At 36.7% G+C, this 18,473-nt stretch overlaps 2 protein-coding genes across 2 annotated transcripts; both read left to right on the top strand.

Moving 5' to 3' along the window:
• The first annotated feature begins 1,058 nt into the window (after positions 1 to 1,058).
• On the top strand, positions 1,059 to 5,930 carry LOC139119620 (neuronal acetylcholine receptor subunit alpha-6-like). The gene is made up of 6 exons (XM_070683464.1): positions 1,059 to 1,160; positions 1,612 to 1,748; positions 3,089 to 3,133; positions 3,776 to 3,885; positions 4,255 to 5,161; positions 5,467 to 5,930. The coding sequence occupies exons 1-6, from the start codon at positions 1,085 to 1,087 to the stop codon at positions 5,572 to 5,574; spliced, it is 1,383 nt and encodes a 460-aa protein (XP_070539565.1). The 5' UTR covers positions 1,059 to 1,084; the 3' UTR covers positions 5,575 to 5,930.
• Positions 5,931 to 9,930: 4,000 nt separating this feature from the next.
• On the top strand, positions 9,931 to 17,751 carry LOC139120009 (neuronal acetylcholine receptor subunit beta-2-like). Its single transcript, XM_070684002.1, has 6 exons — positions 9,931 to 10,037; positions 11,778 to 11,911; positions 13,507 to 13,551; positions 15,020 to 15,129; positions 15,306 to 16,220; positions 16,529 to 17,751. The coding sequence occupies exons 1-5, from the start codon at positions 9,968 to 9,970 to the stop codon at positions 15,904 to 15,906; spliced, it is 960 nt and encodes a 319-aa protein (XP_070540103.1). The 5' UTR covers positions 9,931 to 9,967; the 3' UTR covers positions 15,907 to 16,220; positions 16,529 to 17,751.
• Positions 17,752 to 18,473: the final 722 nt, after the last annotated feature.

Genomic DNA, 18,473 nt, shown 5'->3' with positions numbered 1-18,473 from the left:
CATACTAACATAATGCATCCATTTGGCTATTTCATCATTCTTGTAGTGCTTTGAAGTATGTCATCATTAAAATAAGTTGAACTTTCTTAAATGGACATCGAAATGCGTTAATGTTCCTTCTTTGTTATTGTTAGCTTAATTGACTTGTCGAACGATAAAAAGAAAAGACGTATCTTACAGGTATTTTTTTACAGTCATAATGATCGATAGTCTTCCCATTATAAGATTATGGCCTCGTCGAACATCAAAAGCTTTCAGGGACATCGATAAAGTTAATGACGTTATTACGTTGATCTATGCTGCACTAAATATATTCTGGGCAAATAAACGACATGACGTCAAGCTTGAAAAAAGAATGATGAACATAATAATATTGTACAAGAAAACATCATTGATTTATTGCAAAGTCGTTTTGTTCGAACGCTAAGATGGGGCATCATATGATGTATGCTTTCAGTAGTCATAAAGCTCAGTTCAAACAGTTCTACAAAAGTGTTCAGATATTAGGTTGATCAAATATTGACATCGAGCGATTCGTCCACACACTATAAATACTTTAATGTTTCAATTCAAAGCTCTTTCAAATTATGGGACGACTTGACCATTTTACCGCCATAGTTTGACCAATACACATTGTTAAATGGTTTACTGTGGTAAGGTTTGACATGTACAAAGGACTTAAGTTCAGCGAGTTTAATTTTCCTTTACTAAGCATGCACAAAACATGTGTATATTGTACTGCCTGCAAGACGACAAATACCTGTAAAGTTTTATTAGTGCGTCCACAGGAGGTACTTTGGAGAGACAATTTGGCCTTGAACGTTCAATGTAGCCAAAATGTGTGTATATCTTGCAAACGGATTACATTAGTTTAATGGTAACTTGTATCGGACAAATGTCAATAATGATTGACTTCCTCTGAAGTCATACCTGGTATTTGCTCGACAATTATGGCTCGTGAAATTTCAGCCCTGCCATCTTACAGATGAATGGCATCTTAATATCGATTAGCATTTACAGTAATTTAAAGTCGATCACAATTTTCTGGTGACGAAGAGGGCTGCAAGGATACATTCTCTCTGCCATGTCTCTTCTGCCGTCTCTATTGTTAGTCATTATCATCGCAGTCACTGTACTGTTTCTAAATTTTCAGGCTAAGGGTAAGTAACGTCGAAAAGAAGTACTTCAGTCAGGTGTCTTGGAAACCAATCAAGTTAAGCCCAGCCAAGTTTCTCCTTTGTAGGTGGGAAGCAGGGTTACGGGAAATGCCATGGTCCATCACTGATCATTTGCCCCGACAAATGTGAAAGGATGAAATGTAAAGTTAGGTCAGCTGCAAAAGCTACTAGTAGAACCAATCGTTCGGAATTTTTTTTCTCAAATTATCTAACACTAAAATTAGACGATATAGACCTGTCTTAGTTCAATACCTAACTATAATTACTATAATTTCAAATACGTTGAACTGTCTGTTTCATCATATTTCAATCTTTTGCCACCTGAGAATCAGTTTACCAAACGGGCATCTAGTGTTCAAATTGAAAAATACTATTCTTCCAACCAAATGAGTATTTACTAACTAATGTAACGATCGCTCTTATTGCGTTGCAGCCGAACGTATGGATGAAGCAGAAGACAGATTACACAGACATCTCTTCAGCAATTATAGCAAATATGTCAGACCAAACGAAAATGGTGAACCTATCTTTTATCATTTTGGTGTTGGATTAGCCACACTCCACGACGTGGTACGTATTCAATTGCCAATAGTTTTCAGCGGGGAGATTCTATTTACACGGGCGTGTACAATTTATTCGATTTTGATTCTATGTGATTGGAGCATAAACGAAATATTTTTCCTTGGTACTAATATGTCTTCTTCCAATCCTACATGGGAATTATGCTCTTCTTAACGCAAGAAATCATTTGTCGCCTTGCTTGTACGTGTAGGAGGTGGATACCAGTTTTCGGTTTCATAAATGCAAACAAAATCACGTTATCGTACTATTTGTGCTATATACATGAAACCAGTGCTTCTATAGAAATAAACGGTTGATGGACCATTAAATTTACATAGAAAAAAATAACATGGCTTTACATAGAAAAATTACAGGTGAAACAAAAAGCAATGAAAATACTTTTGTAAGACAGCAGTCAAAAACGTTTAAGTCACTCAATTATTTCGAAGGAAAACATCATTCCGTTGAATACACAATCACCTTGGGGAAACAAATTAGCGATCTAAGGGGAAGGGAACATAGTTATTTAAATAATAATTGTGTGAAAGGGAAAATATAAAATTTAGGCACGAGAGAGATAAAAAATTGCTCCTCAGAATTAGTTTGGCAAAGCTACAGAAACGGCGATCGATTTTTAAAGTTTAATTTTACCAAGCAGCGAAATCTCCCGGTAGTTACAAACTGTCCCACATAATAGACGCATTACACACACAGCAGTGTTGATACTGAGGATTTCCTGATGCTCATAGAAGAAAACATAAATCTGTAAAAAATGCATGACAAAAATACCCTTTGGTAAACCAATTGCTCTGTTGTCTTTTAAGCGACCGTATATTTTAATTTTTTCGATTTTCATTAACTCAATCATTAAATGCCTGTACACACCGCTGGAGTCGACTCCCGTTGAGTTGTACCGCATAGAATATCGACTCTATTCATTTTTTATAGTCGTTGTGCACGAACTTCATGATACAAAAATCTCATTCGAAGTCCGAAGGGGCGGGGGGGGGGGGGTGAACAGTCGAGAAACTAACTGACAGCTCTGCAGTAATTGCAGTGCGGAAGTATATATTTGCGGAAGTACATATTTCAAAAGAGCAAATTGGCGAAAGTTGAAGCGAGGATTCTGAGGAACGATTTATTATTCTTCCCGGCCTAAAGTGGTTTCTCGTCACGGATTGGGGAGTCATAATTTTAAATTCTTTATATAGTGTAAGTTCGCTGTTCCGCATTTCAGAATTGGTCATCAAAACAGATGATTTGCCAAAAAGGCACAACTGAGAAATACAAATATAGGATATTTGCTTTCCTATCGATATGTTTTCATTATCCACATTTCTTTACAAAAGGACGAAAAGCAGCAGATTTTGAAGACGGGCGGATGGACAGTTCAGGTATGAAAATGTTATTAAACTTTGTTATCATTTAGGAAACGATAATAATTAGAAAAGGGAAAGACAGTCGATCTGATCGCTCTATTTTTCGCTTACTGAATATTCTCTTAGGCATCATAAATTGTCTTATAAAGAAAGATACGACCTACTCCACAAATATTCAATCGTCATTCGACTAATATGACATATGACCTGTATGGGGAGCAGTTGACTCACTTCAACAAAATCTATCGAGACTTGGTACGTAAAACTTCAGTTTAAAATAATTGATTTAAGATAACTTTGAATGCACAGTTACATTCAAAGTTGTCTTTAAATCAATTACCGCATCACATGACTGACAACAACAGTCTAGCCATATCATGAAGGACCTAGAGCTACAGTATTCATTGCTTTGATAGGGTTTGTCTACTATGTGTGATAGTGAGTATATGAGTGCGAGTGCTTCACGAACTCTACAGTGTGGAGGGGTCGCAGTCAGAAAAATTGTAACAACTTAGCTCGGTTACTGAACCGCTCTTTTTATGGGTGGGGATTAAGCCGTGCGGTTTTGACTGTGGTGCCTTCGCTAGGTGACTGGGTGATATGAGTGGAGAATTCGATCAAGAATTTACGGAATTTCTTTCTAAACTTTACTTTCAGGAATGGAACGACAATCGTTTGCAATGGGACCCTGCGACATTTAATGGAATCTATGATATTTTGGTACCTACAGAATGGCTTTGGGTACCTTCAATTAAGATTGATGGCATGTATGTATCACTAGAAGCCATATTTTAGCCTTACGAAGTTCATTATTAATTTGGCGTTTTAGCGTTCACACACCTCTGCAGCAACACTGCTGTATACTAGCAGATTTTTAATATTTGGAATTCTCATGAGTATAAGCCCATTGCCTCGGGAAATGTTTTGTTGTCGCCTGAAGATATTGCCCTATGCAAATATAGCTTATACATTTTTTTCAGTTTTGTTGTTCTGGGACATACCATATCACAGCGTTAAAATTTACCATATAATTCACTTTTGAAAGGAATTGAAAAATTGCCTTAATACTCCGAGTCTTTCAGGAATATCGTCTCCTGCTTACTCACTCATGAACACTTTTTAAATCTACTTTACAGAGAAAGGGAGCAATCATACTTATCGAAGAGTGAGAAAGCAAGTGTGAAATACGATGGAATGGTAGTTCACTCCCCGGGCGACAAATTTAAAACTTCCTGTACCCTTGACATCAGCCTCTTTCCATTCGACAAACAAAATTGCGAGTTACTCTTCTACTCTCCGTATCTTCCAAACGAAATTTTAACGATAAGAGCCATGGATGGCGTAATATTGCGAAAGTACAATGGCCACGTCGCTTGGGACCTAGTAAACACGTCGTCCATTGTGCGTGATATTTTTGTCACAGAAGATGAAAACGTGACCAAAACATGGAGAAGCGTTCATTACGTCCTGCATCTTCAGAGACGACCACTCTACTATATCGTCAACATCATCCTGCCCTCCATCGTGCAATCGGGTCTATCTCTCTTTGTCTTCTGGTTGCCGTGTGATGCCGGAGAGAAGTTATCGTTCTCCGTGTCTATCCTCATCTCGACCTCTGTCTTCAGTGTCATGGTAATGGACATCATGCCTGTGACGTCAGAAGCCATTCCTCTTATTATGCAACTTATTTATTTCAACTTTCTGATCGTTGCAGTGTCGATTGTTCTCAGTATCTTTGTTCTAAGGTTCCACTATCGACCTCGGAACAAAATACCAATGAACTCAACCGTTCGAAGAATCTTCCTTCAGGTTCTTCCTCCATATTTAGGATTGAAGAGTTTTCACCCAAAAAATGGAGTCATGAACGACAGTCCCCCCAATAAGAATATCAATATAGAGATTTTAGATGTCGTGAATGAACACGCTGACGAGGGCTTGAACACAGCCACGGGGGAGATAAGCGAAAGCAACAGTGTGTCAGGCATGAGAACTACGAACATCCAAGATAATAGCTCAAAAGAACTGTCTGTTACATATGAAGAGGTAATTATTTTATCTAAATTGGTATTAAATCCTATTGGTATCTAAAAGCCTATGAAAACATTTGTAAATGACTAATGGACTCTGTCTGAAAGCGTTCAGAAGAAGCATTCTTACAGAAGTCTTTAGAATTTATCATTAAATAACCCCAATCTCTTCATTGATTAATGTTGGGGACGACGACCATCAAAGATTTGATGGCATTGATAAACAGCTTGACAAGCAAAATTACTAAACAGTCACAAAAGTATAACAACAGAATTTATGATTGTCTGACTCAAGCATTATTTATCTCTTCTGTTTTACAGCCCTTGTCATCATGGAAGTATGTTGCTTTGGTACTGGACCGGATCTGTTTTGTCAGCCTGTCGATTCTCTACGTTATTGGCATTGCGTCAATATTGTTGCAAGCTTAATTGCTATTGAGCTAAAGAGCGCAAGTTTTAAATGTAGCATATTGATATTTTACGTTTCACGAATAGAAAGAACCAATAGTATAGCTCGGGTGATCGTTTTCAGTAAACTTTATACAAGTCATGCGAATCACCTGCAATAAGGTGATCGATGATAGCTAGATATGTTCACTAAAACGTTGGGGGATTGACATTGCTCCACTATGGAAGAAACATTTTCAGGAATTGTGAGCAATACCTACCAGAGTCAATTATTCTCGATGTCACTTACCGTTGGATTGACAATTCACGACAGAGAGGATGTATCCTTACTGTCATACGCGTTATAATCTGTAACTAAAATGTTCATCGGTATTATAATGTTGTTCTTAAGCTTAAACGTTACAGTGAATTAAGCTTGTGGAAGTTACACATATCGTACTTGTCAATCAGATAAATGTTTCATGTCAAATAAAACTAAATTTACCCGGCTAAACTTATTGGGTTGGTAGCTCTGCTGGTGGACAGAATTGTCCCCGAGGATATTGTTCGCCCAGTTAAAGCGATGAATTCGTTGCTTCGCTTCGATAAAGTTTGTATGTGCGATGTATGATAGTGAGCATGCGTGCGTGAGTGCTTCACGAACTCTACAACGTGTGGAGCGGTCTCAGTCAGAAAAATGTAACAACTTAGCCGGCTATTGAACAACTCTTTTTTGGGAGTGGAGATTTAGCCGAGCGGTTTTCTCTGTGGCCTCTCCGCTAGGCGACTGAGGCCGTATGTTGTGGGTTCGAACTCGATTGAAAACTAGCCGTATTATTTCCCTTCATATAGATCCAACTCGGTATGAGTCAACTATGATAATGTAAAGATATAGCCATTGCAAAATTTGAAAGTATATCAAGACATTAGACGTGTTATTGTGTGCTTACAAATCGTTAGCTGTCAATATTTAATCAATCCAACATCCAGACAGTTATAATCCTCCTGCTCGGGTACTTCAGGCATGCATCAGGGATCTGCCATCTTTTCATCAGATAACTTATCAATCGTCATAGTCATAGTTGCAGCCATTGTAATGTAATTGTTATAGTTTTTATTTCGTCTTGCCGTCACTTTGTTCAAGTGCCCAAGATGCAGTGAGAGATAGAATGACCAATATTGATTAACTCATTTATACCATTTTTATTAATATTCATGGTAGATTTCGATGTTTGATGAAGGCCTACAATGGGAAGAATATCGATCATTGTTATCGGTAAAATACCTGTCAGATATCGGCTTTGGTATCAATGGCACATTTAACAGATTCATTTAACTAAAGAGAGGGGTCATTTCCACATTTCTATGTCCATTAAAAGCAGTTTAACTATTTCACACGTCTTTTGTGGCGTAGGGAAACTGGTACGTTTCTGGCATCTAATATTGGTCCCTTCGTAGTTTGAATATCCAAAAGAATCCAGGTTACTGAAATGATACATTTTAGCACGGGTGTATTTCTATTTAAACATAGCAAGAGTGAGCCCTCATCTGATCAGAAAAGTAACACTTCAACCAATGTCGTTAATAATACATCAATTACTATATCAGTGGCTTGTTTCACATGCACCTTGGTATGTTTACAAACTGGTATATGGAATGTCTTTCTCTTGCAAGATCTCGCCAGGAGTGGAGATTCTTGTTAAAGTTGTCTTCATTCATGATAAACTACTTGGGAAAAGTAAGTCACCGCCTTTAGAAATTTGGAGTGGAATATCATATTATCATCGCGCGTTAATCTTCTTATGAATCAAATTACTTAAGAGGTGTAGTTTTGTATATTATTCGACGATTTATTTTTAGAGAAAAGATCCTCAACACGACATCTCGAATTGTCGATCATCTTGACAAGGGTAATTAATTCTATCATTCTAATATTAATTATATAGTTGTGCAGCAGTATATTTACCAAAAAATACATTTATTAGAATATGATTGGTACGGAAATCCTCTTGCCGTATTCCAATCAATCCTTTAATTCTTTTCAGACGATATTTGAGCGTCCACAAATACCATGCTACCATGTTGCACTTTATTTTTGAAGAAATTCTTTATACAAATGATTAAATATTCGCTTCAATCATTCGTTATTGTTTTTTCGCTCTATACATATTTTTACATCTTGTGTTTTAGTAAGAATGCTACTTTTCTATAAAAAGTGTGAAAGTAATTGAAAAGGGTTACGCAAAGTCTAGGCAACATCAAAGTTCAGCATAGGAATTCCAGTGCATTTGGTAACTTCCGATGGACAATCGATATCACACACAAAGCATGTATTTGTCCGTCATGACTTGCCCTAGACCGGATCTGTTACATCATTTCGTCGATTGTTCATTTTACTGGCATCTTCGGAATATTCTGAAAAAAGCAAAATTTGTACACGATGAAAGACTGTGAAGAAGACAAGTAACACACTGGTGTAAGTTTTCAATGATAAGGGTACTATAGTATCTGCTTGCAGGATGAGCTATGTGCTTTTAGAAGGTTTGCGATTGTATGCTTTCGAATTCGACATTATTATTGTACCTCCGCACAAAACCTCGTGAGAGGAGATGAAAATGTATACTTATTCAATACTTTCATCGATAGATCAATTATTACATGGACTGGCAGGTAATACAATATCATAATTTATGTAAATTTTATTTTTAAAGTAATGAACCTGCATTAATGATGACTTTATAGGTAAGTATTAAAGGACTCCATCATACAGATCAAGGAGCGGGAAAATCTGGGTTACTTCTCAAAACCTTGAAAATAAAATTGAGCAGGGTAGGGGAATAAAGTGAAGTTGTTGTAAACACTGACGTAGGACGTGTGTACAAGAGCGCTGAGTTGTTCTTCACCTGATAGAATCAATGCAAATACCTGAGAACCAGTCAGCCTTGAAAAACAAGACTTACTCTGTTGCACACACTGGAAATCAATAATAGATTTTGCAACGTATTGTCCTTAGGCACAAAACAATTAATTAGTGTAGAGTATTGATACTTACCGTCAAGTAAGACATTTTGCTTTATCACGAAGTGTTTTAAAATGTTCCTTTATTTAAAATTATTTCCATTCACGATCCATCTTTGGTTTCTTAAAAATAATCTACAGCCTTTAACGACGAGTCTACAAATATACAGTTTGACGCCATTGCTCAAGTCTGCGCGCCTACTGGCACCAATTCAAGTTTTTTTCTAATTATTTGGAGATCACTTATGGAACAAGAAATATTTACATCACTGCGCCAGGAATTAAGAGTAATGTCATGCTAAATGAGTAGACAAAGCCATACAGACAAAATTTCTACATGTATTCAGGAAAGCCATAAAGTTCCAAAGGAAAGAATTAATCTGGTGACTGCTGTCGATCATTTGCATGAAATAACTGGCGATTTTTTTTACAGACACAGCGTCATTAACGAGTAGATCATAAAAGAGCAGCTGTTGCCAGATGATCTTCCTATCCACCTATCCGATCATTTCTCTACGTTTTCAAGGCAAGCAATATGTTTACAAAATTAGCATTGGTCCGATATCCGATAACATACAGCGCGACAGCACTCTTTTGTATTTTTAGGGTGTGAATACTTTGACACATGGTTTTAGGACTCTTTCTCGACACATCCCTCGAGAGGGATTTGTTAAAGATATTGTTTTTGGTTCACCTGAACCGACCACATTTGCAACAAATATATACTCAACTAAAAACATTCAAATTCTTCATTTAAAAAGGGGAATATCCGTCAGCAACGTGGAATATCATACTTGTCCGAGGATTAAGGCAGTAATTTCCTCTATCGTGGGTATCAACATGGACAGAGGTGTTTCCGCTGCATATTGATCGTTTCTCAGGAATGTTTGGAATATTTTCTGCATTGTATCTTTTATTTACAATTGTTAATCGTTTTATTGCTCTTCCCCCAGCCTTGTGTCGACTCATCTATGATGCTAGAATATTGGTACCCTGAAAAAACATGTAAAAACTGTTTATTCAACACAATTTAAGCGAAACATTATAGGAAGCAGTACAAAGCATTGGTCGGAATTCACCTCAGACAATATAGGTTTGTTAAATAACGTAAAGAATTGTTCACGGCTTTAATTGACGCGCTAGAGTTTTAGAACATTGATTTTCTTATAATCCTCGGGCTCCTTATCAGCAAGATAAATAGAGCTCATTTTCTATCAATGGTCCAGGATACTGCGATTTAAATGTATTTATAAAAGAATTCACATGAAAGCGTCTTGTAGGGTCACTCTTTTGACTTTGTTGGATTAGCCTATTTGCAATGTCATGCTGATGCTGTCTTTGAGTAGGTATATAAGATGCTTTGAATCACTGGATTGATTGCAGTGTTTCGGCGGCGCGGGAAGCTAACCACTGCAAAATGTCATTCTCGTTGGTTATCGTCGGAATTAATGTAATTGTCATATCTTTGACAATAGGTGACTCGTCCGGTAAGTAGTGCATTATTTTTTTTAATCCATATTATAGTATATTTTGTCAACCTTCGAACACCGGATCCTTTTTAATGTGAAAAATGCTTAACAATTTAAACTGTGCAGTAACTGTTGCTTCGTCCTGACGCATTTAAGTTTTCATCGAAAAATATCTGTCGATGAGAACTATGCCCTTGCTTCAATTCATTCTTTAATTTGTCACTTATAATAAATCTTATATACAAACATTATGTGGTAGGAATGCTGGTAATTCGAGTATGAAGTTGTAAAGAATTAAAAGATCATAAAACAGCCCCTTCGGAAATGAGATTTCACAATATGCCGAAGATACTAATTTCACAACTCAACCAGATCCTGGTTCCCTTAATGCATTTCTTGATATATTGAATGTATTTTCCATAATTTCATGGTTGCAACCTAATTATGATAAATGCAAGGTGTTACGTAAGGTCACTTAACACGGGTATCGATATCAATACCAAATGTTCCCTAATTTGGATAGATGGCGATGTTAATGTTCTTGGTATCCAGATTCCAATAGATTATATTGGGTTGCAGCCAACTTTTATCCACGTTTTGAAAAGGCGTTGAAGTTACTGCAGCCACTGCAGGGTAGGGGACTCACTCTTTACGGGAAAGTAACATTTATCAAATCATTGGTTAATTCACAGTTTACTTAACTGTTTATGTCTCTCCTTTCACCGAGTAGTGACTACTTCAAGAAGTACGATACTTCAATTTTAATTTTTTTTCTGGGGCGGTAAACGAGATGTATGAAAATGGGGTCTTCAATAAACAAATTTACGTATTTTTAACCTCACGCTTAAATCCGCCTGGTTCATCAGACTCTTGTATAATAATAGTCCATTTTGCAGTAAGTGGTATAAATATTTACTTTCCAGTTCGGTGGTCCTCACTTTTATTATGTTAATTTAGACAAGACTGATTTTGATCTTTTAAACCCCATTTGTTCTGTTTTCTTAAGAGAATTTTTTTTTTCAACATGGCTGCAGAATAACTTTATTAGTGTCGTTGACAAGGTATATATTTGCCAACAACTGATCTGTTATAATTCTGAAATACGTTTAAGGGACAAACCAAACATACAATTGTATTTATATAAATCATTTTGGATTTCAGTAAAGGAGGGATTTCGAATGGTTACACAAAATACCATAACGCTTAATGCAATATACTGTATACTTGGTGACTCATGTTCGAGTTCTAGTGTACTTCTAAATCTCATCTTCCTTATGGACGTTTTTATGTTTTTAGTTGTAAAATGCTAATTCACTGCCAAATATCATTCAGTTTAAATTGTACGTGAAATACGTTTACAAAACTGAAAAGTATGTAGCAATTTCAAAAGATAGACAAAGGATATATGTTGAAAAGTGGGGAGCTTCTGTCAACTTTTATGATGATTAGCTTTACTTCTCTCTCTGTGTTGTCTTTCTTTTTCTTCTGGTCTTTTTTATTGTCCATGTCTTTTTTTGTTTATTCAATAAACATTTAAAAAAACAGTATGTGGTAGGTCTGCAATTGATTGTTTGCTCTTCTCAGAAAATTGAAAAGGGAGTTGAATTGAGTTTGAGGATTTGTGCCATTGATGAGTGGTGCAGGAATTGCAATTTCCTTACTGTCCATTCAATTTCAAACAACGGTTTTAGTTATCTGACATTCAAGTTCTTCCGGTTTTGCTCTTTCCAAACTAAGTTATGACCGTCCCCTTTGCAGCCAGTGTTTACGACATAGAAGAGCGGTTACAACAGCACCTGTTCAGCAATTACAGTAAACATGTGAGGCCAACAGAAAATGGCGAATCTATCGTTTTGGATGTCACCTTTTATCTTCTGATGTTGTTGGATGTGGTGAGTATTAGTCCCCGCTGTCGAAGTCTGGGAAATTATAGATCGGGTGGCGGGCGTGCCTCCGCTCAGATATCTCAGACATACCTAAGCCGATTTCTTTTAAGCTTTGTACAAAGATAAGACACTATGGCACATAAGTAATGTATGTCAATGTTTGTTTGTTTTGTTTGGTTGTTTGTGTGGTCCATTATTTGGTTCCATTTTTCATGCCTAAAGCCAATACTCAGACAGTCTCGACTGATTTCTTTAATACAAAGTGACTTGCATGTGCACACAGAATTATTTCACGGTGGAGTCCAACATCTTCGATAGGTAGCCATTTTGTTCCGATTTTTTTATGTCTTGAGCCATTACACAAACAGGTCATGAATGTTGTTTTTTGAAATTTGCTTCAAGGGCAATAAACCATGACATCCATAGGCATGTATAATATTTTCAGCAATATGGTGCAATATCGCCGCCAGGCAGCCATTTTGTTCTGATTTCACTCACACATGCCTGGACCAAATTTATTCGAACTCAGCACAATGACAATACATTGTTACTTACATATGCATGTCAAATTTCTTCGCGATACAATCTAATATGGTTGCTACGCGGACGTTCCGTTCTGACTTTTTCATATACCCGCTACTCATGACATATAGCCAACTGAAACAAAAAATTTAGCTTGACTAATAACATTCTTACTATCAGCAATGCACAAGGTATGCACATCAATAAAAGGTAAATAGTTTCTTAGCCATTTTTGGATATGCTTTCAAGTTGACCAATATCACTTTACCATGATTGCCGTCACTGGTTTGCAAATTTATCAACCAAGTGGGGGCAGTGTCTTGTACAATGACTTGTTACAATTATTATCGTGATTGTGTGCATGGAAAATGTGGTGATTATTTCTAGAGGCGTCAATGTAGACAGTGTTTAAAACATAGACCGAAGTAAATGATAATATGAAAATGACATATTCAAGTTATTGAAAGGCGATTCTGACAAAGGTATATGAAGGGAAGGATAAATTTAACTACACTTCTACAACTGGAGCCCATACGATAATTTATGAACGGCACATCACTTTTCATTGTTAATGGCGCCACCATCGCATGATTTATATTAAAGCCTCTTGATTGCAGGGACAAGATTTTGATTTCATAGACTTTCTATCGAAACTGATTTTTCTTACAAGAATTTTTACACGTGCCTTTTCTTATGGAGCCATGGCAGTGGCATCAACATTATGGCTTTAAATTAAAGTCATTATCATTGCAACGAACGAATTCAAGCCAAAAATATAACATTATGTCACAAGTAATTTTCCGACTCTCTGGAATATATTTTGAATTGATTTACAGCCATGTGAAATATATCGGCGCCCTTTTTTAAAGTCTCTATTATTTTGTTTACGTTCACTGATTTCATTAATATATGAATCGATATCGTAACTAGATATTCGAGCATGCTAGATCGAATGTATGGAAAGATGTATTAAACTTGTTAAGGTTGAAAGCGAGGCTCATATTTTGTGTAGTTTCGTTATGATATCTAAGTACTTTAAAGCAAATAGAAAACATATTGATTTGCTTTTCCGCTAACAGGATGAAAAACTACAGATTATGAAGACCAGGGGCTGGACAGAACAGGTATTGGTGAACTTGTCATAATTAACATTCCCTTCCAAGAAAAGTGTTCCTATAGTTTTTGTTATTATTAAGACAAATGATCACTTTCAATTCCGAACGGACCGGGCAAATGTTTTTTGCACTTCAAATTATCTGTAATAAGTGTCCTCTTTTAACATTTAAATATCACTCACACAAGCTTTTGTGAAACAGATAACACACAAGATGAATAAATATATCGCTTATTTGATTTATTGTCTTGTGACTGTGTTTGTACACATATAAAGTCACAAGACTCGACTACGGTAGGAAGAGAAATACTGTAACTTGATTTGACCGTCCAAACTTGGTGTATAAAAACATTTTATCGTCTCAGTCTTTCGAAAACTTAAAATTCAATTTTCTCCCTAGAGTTAAAACAGAGTTTTGAATATCAAATATCGGTGAATCTTGTTTCTCTAGGACCAACATTTGCATTGTGATCCCGATTTTTATTCTTGATTTTGATACAGAATGGTTAAAATATTCTCCAAGGATAGTTTTAGCGAAAGTTTAAGTCTTTCACTTTCGACGAGCATACTACCTTAAATTAGACAGCTTTTAAGTGAATGTAAAGACGACCATATAATGTTCTTATCTCATATTCGCCGATTGATCTAAACAAAAGGGACTTCGTAATTTATTCGATCAAGTATTGTCATTTACGTGACTGCATTGCCATTACTTTACAGTAGAGATCTTAGACTTCTGGAATGTGTGAACCAATTTCACCCGTCCGAAAAAGTAATGCTCATATACAACTCTCTTTCACAGTGGAAAATTTTGATTGGCCAAACTTTTGTAACTTTGACAATAACAATTTATGCATTCAATGAATTATTCTTATTCCACGTATTCAAAGTCTTCCTTTCCTTGACGTGTACATTATTGAGTTTTCAAACCTTGGTCGTAAAAATTTGGTCTATTTTGTCACATGAATGGGGTACTAGAGAGTAAGCTAACAATATGTTTAATTTGGCCATCTTAACCACTCATCACATCCAGATAATTATTGCATTGAATTAAGACAGTATGCGCCTCCAAAGTGAAAAACCTAAACTTTTGCTCAAATTTTCGTTAGTGAAACCTACAAACTTTCTCTTACCAAATCAACAATAAAAATCAGGGATCACCATCATTGCAAAGTTTGGAATTAGGGAAACAAATTATCCGATATTTTGTGATATTCGATCTTCAAAAGGACCGCCAACCCTGTTTGTCAAAGTAAAATAGAAATAAGAGCAATGACAGGTAAAACGAGCTTTGGGGACAGATATTATGACTCTCAAATTTCTTCAATTCTTTTCTGGGCTATCACTTGTGGGGGCTCATTTTAAAGCTCTTTGAGAGAGAAAACTTTTCACTTGTCTTGTTAAGTATCTCATTTTGCACCAGAAGTTTGTTGATATAACACAGTCTCATGCAGAATATTGCTTGTATTCATCCCCAGAGATGGAGAGATGGCCGTCTCGTATGGGACCCTGATGACTTTGGCGGAATCAGTAGGACAATAGTACCAACGGATTGGCTATGGATGCCAACTGTGGCTAACTTGAGGAGGTAAATATGCAGTAAAGAAATATTATCAGCTGAAATATGAATATCCTTGTGCAAAGAAACAAAAATGTGAATGACCAAAAGGCATAGCAGTCAGTATTATTACTTCTCTCTTTACACATGTAAATGACTGGTGCCATGAGACCGCTTACCTTTTATGTTTCTACATTCCTTTGTAGCGCAAACGATAGATATTACATGGCGGAAACAAAATCTGTTGGGGTGTATTACAACGGTACGGTACGCAATATACCACAAGATGTCATGGAAACTCCCTGCACTCTGGATATTCGCCAGTTTCCATTCGATAAACAGCGATGTACCATATCGTTTGTACCGTGGAATCTATTGCAGCACGAGCTGACCATCAGGGCCAAGCCGGAAAAGGCTATTCTCTGGTACCTTCTCCAGAACACTGAATGGGACGTCGTCGGGAGTTCGTCATCAAAGCAATTCGCCTACAGTGATATCGATGACAGCAACTGGACAGCGGTCGATTTCACTTTACATCTGAAGAGGAAACCACTCTACTACATCGTCAACATTATTTCACCTTCCATCGTGCTGGGCGTGCTGACACTCTTGGTCTTCTTCCTGCCTTGCGATGCCGGGGAGAAGTTATCTTTCTCCGTGTCCATCCTCATAGCAACCTCACTCTACAGTGTTATAGTGTCAGACATCATGCCGGTGACGTCAGAATCCGTGCCTTTATCCTTCAGCTTCTTTACTTCAACACAGGCATCGTTGCAGTGTCCATTGGTATCAGCATCTTTATGCTGAGGGTGCATCACCGTTCTGAGATCGACTTGGCCATGAACTCGAAGACACGACGTGTCTTTCTTGAAATCCTGCCTCCCTTCCTAGGTCTGAAGCCATTTAAACGTAGAATGAATGCTATCGATCCGACTGCCCAAAATGTTGTACTTACTAACAGCCACATGGATTTAGTGTCTGTTGAAGATTACGGTGAATTACAAAAATCTGGCAAAACCGAGGAAATAGCCCACAGCAAGAACACGTCAATGATATATGCTATCGCCCAAAACGTGAAAGACATCAGCGACACATTAAAAGACGACTCAAGGAATAGCGAGGTGCGGTAGTTCTTGTTTATAGACTTATGAACAGTCCTTGAATAAACTGTTTCGCTATATTGCACGTAAAATTGTTCCTATCTTGTTCCGTAACCTTCATTGCGTCCATTATTTTGTACGAGGTAACAACTACTTTCGACCGATAATAGCAATTTTCTGAATGGTGTCACATTACGAGGGTACAAACAGAAGACAGAAATAAGATAGTAAGCAAAAAATGCTCTGAAAAATTAGGAAGTTTTCAGAATGACATTTTGCAAGTTATCTTACATAACATTTACAAATATTAATTTATAATTTCCTTACAGCTTCTGCAAGCATGGAAGTACCTGTCCGTGGTTCTTGACCGGCTGTGTTTCTTCATTCTTCTGACTTGCTACATTTGTGGAGTCTTCGCCGTCTTGCACGAGTCTGAAATCGTTTGAGATGGATGCAAGGAAATCGATTCAGAGTATAGTATTGGATAGTAACTGCCAATTTTCATCTATGTAAATCTCTGTATCGCGATGTTGAACTTACAGGTTTTTCTGATCTTTAATAAGACTAAATGTAAAAAAAAAAAAAAAAGAATTAGTAGGCTATCGGAGAGGTTTAGCTAAAAGGATGTGATTGTAAGCGAAATTTAGTACACAAAGAAATAACATTAATGTAGCATATGTTTCTGTACGTATAATATGCTGTATATACTGTTTGGTTTAGTTTTGTATACATTTCCTATACGTATATAAAATCATTATCACAAATTTGTATTGAAACTCTGCCTAAAAGTGTGGGAGAGACCTTCGACGTATACATCAAACAGTCATGGGCTGCGTCGGCATGACATCGGAAAATCTTTGGTGACTCCGCGATATTATACAAACATGACGTGTTCAATTAAGGACTTTGACAAACGCATTTAAATGGCGGCCCATTAAAGAGCATTTACATTCTCTGGTAATTATTTTTTTCCTGATTATTGACTTGTATTCTGATTGTGTAAGAGATAAATGCCTAGAAAGCCGAGAAAATTCGTTCAATAAATCATTTTAACCCGATCATCAACTATAACCGATGATGTATTTCCTGCCATCCTATTTGTGAAACACAATTGCTTGTCCGACTCCTAACATCATGTTAAAACGTCTAGTGTTCAAATTTTATCAACGTAGCCTTGAAGTACAATGCGCCCCGGGGTCGGATATTTGGACTCTCAAACTTTAACACATATTTTCTGATCTACCATTTGTGGGGTTCATTTAAAAGCTTTTTGCGTAAGAAAACTTCTCGACATCTTCTCTTTCGAAAATCGAAAATTTTATTTTTCTCCATAGAGTTAACACAGGGATGGCGGCCATTTTGAATTTCAAATATCGGTAAATCTTAATTCTCTGGGACCAAAATTTACACGCTGATCCCGATTGTATTAATATTACTTGAGATAAGTTTGAGCATTATCCATCCAAAAATAAAGTCACAGAACAAGGAGAGCTATAATACGTCTGTACTGGAAAGGCATTTATTTGAAATGACAAAGTTAAATAACATAGTTTTCAACCGTTTCTGTAGATACATTAACGTACACAAGGAGTTGCATATTTCAAAACGAAGACATAGTGGTGGATCCATGGAAGTTCTTTAACGAACCATTCTTTTGAAATTGCACGGTGGTGATGCCTTACAAGACAAGACTTAACCATAGTAATGTAGAAATGCCAACTAACAATGAATAAACACTGCTCTGCAAGTTTATGGGTTAGTAGGCCTATTATAATATTTTAAGTGAAGTTATGATGGTACCTTGTTATTAGGTATTCGACATCAGTTTTGTAAGAACTTAAAGGTGCATTACTGCTTTTTTTAATTTGTAAATTCGTTGAAGTTGTTTGTATCTGCTCACAGACTATCGTAATGAATACCATTCGCAGATGATGAATAAAATATATACCATTTTCATTTGCATTGCAATCACAATCACAAAAGCCACAACATCAGGTAAAATTACCCTTGCCTTTCTACTGTCGAGATGAATTTAACTGCAACCACAGTAGAGAAATATCATGAGCGACAAGACGTCAGGAAAAAGGAGGTTTATTCAAAAAGATGATATATCCGAAGCCGTCCCGGAACTCAATGGTTTATTATTATTTCAAAAAAGAAGCACATGCTTTCGTTAAATATCGAAAAACATGCACATCATCATCATCATCATCATCGAAAAACATGCACTTCGAATCTACCAGAAATGTTACATTAATGGTGCGGCATGGCAAA

The sequence above is a fragment of the Ptychodera flava genome, chromosome 20, assembly GCF_041260155.1.
Source record: "Ptychodera flava strain L36383 chromosome 20, AS_Pfla_20210202, whole genome shotgun sequence".
NCBI classification, from domain to species: domain Eukaryota; kingdom Metazoa; phylum Hemichordata; class Enteropneusta; family Ptychoderidae; genus Ptychodera; species Ptychodera flava.
The sequence above is the reverse complement of the archived record's forward strand: the minus strand, read 5'-3'. Positions and strand labels throughout refer to the sequence as shown.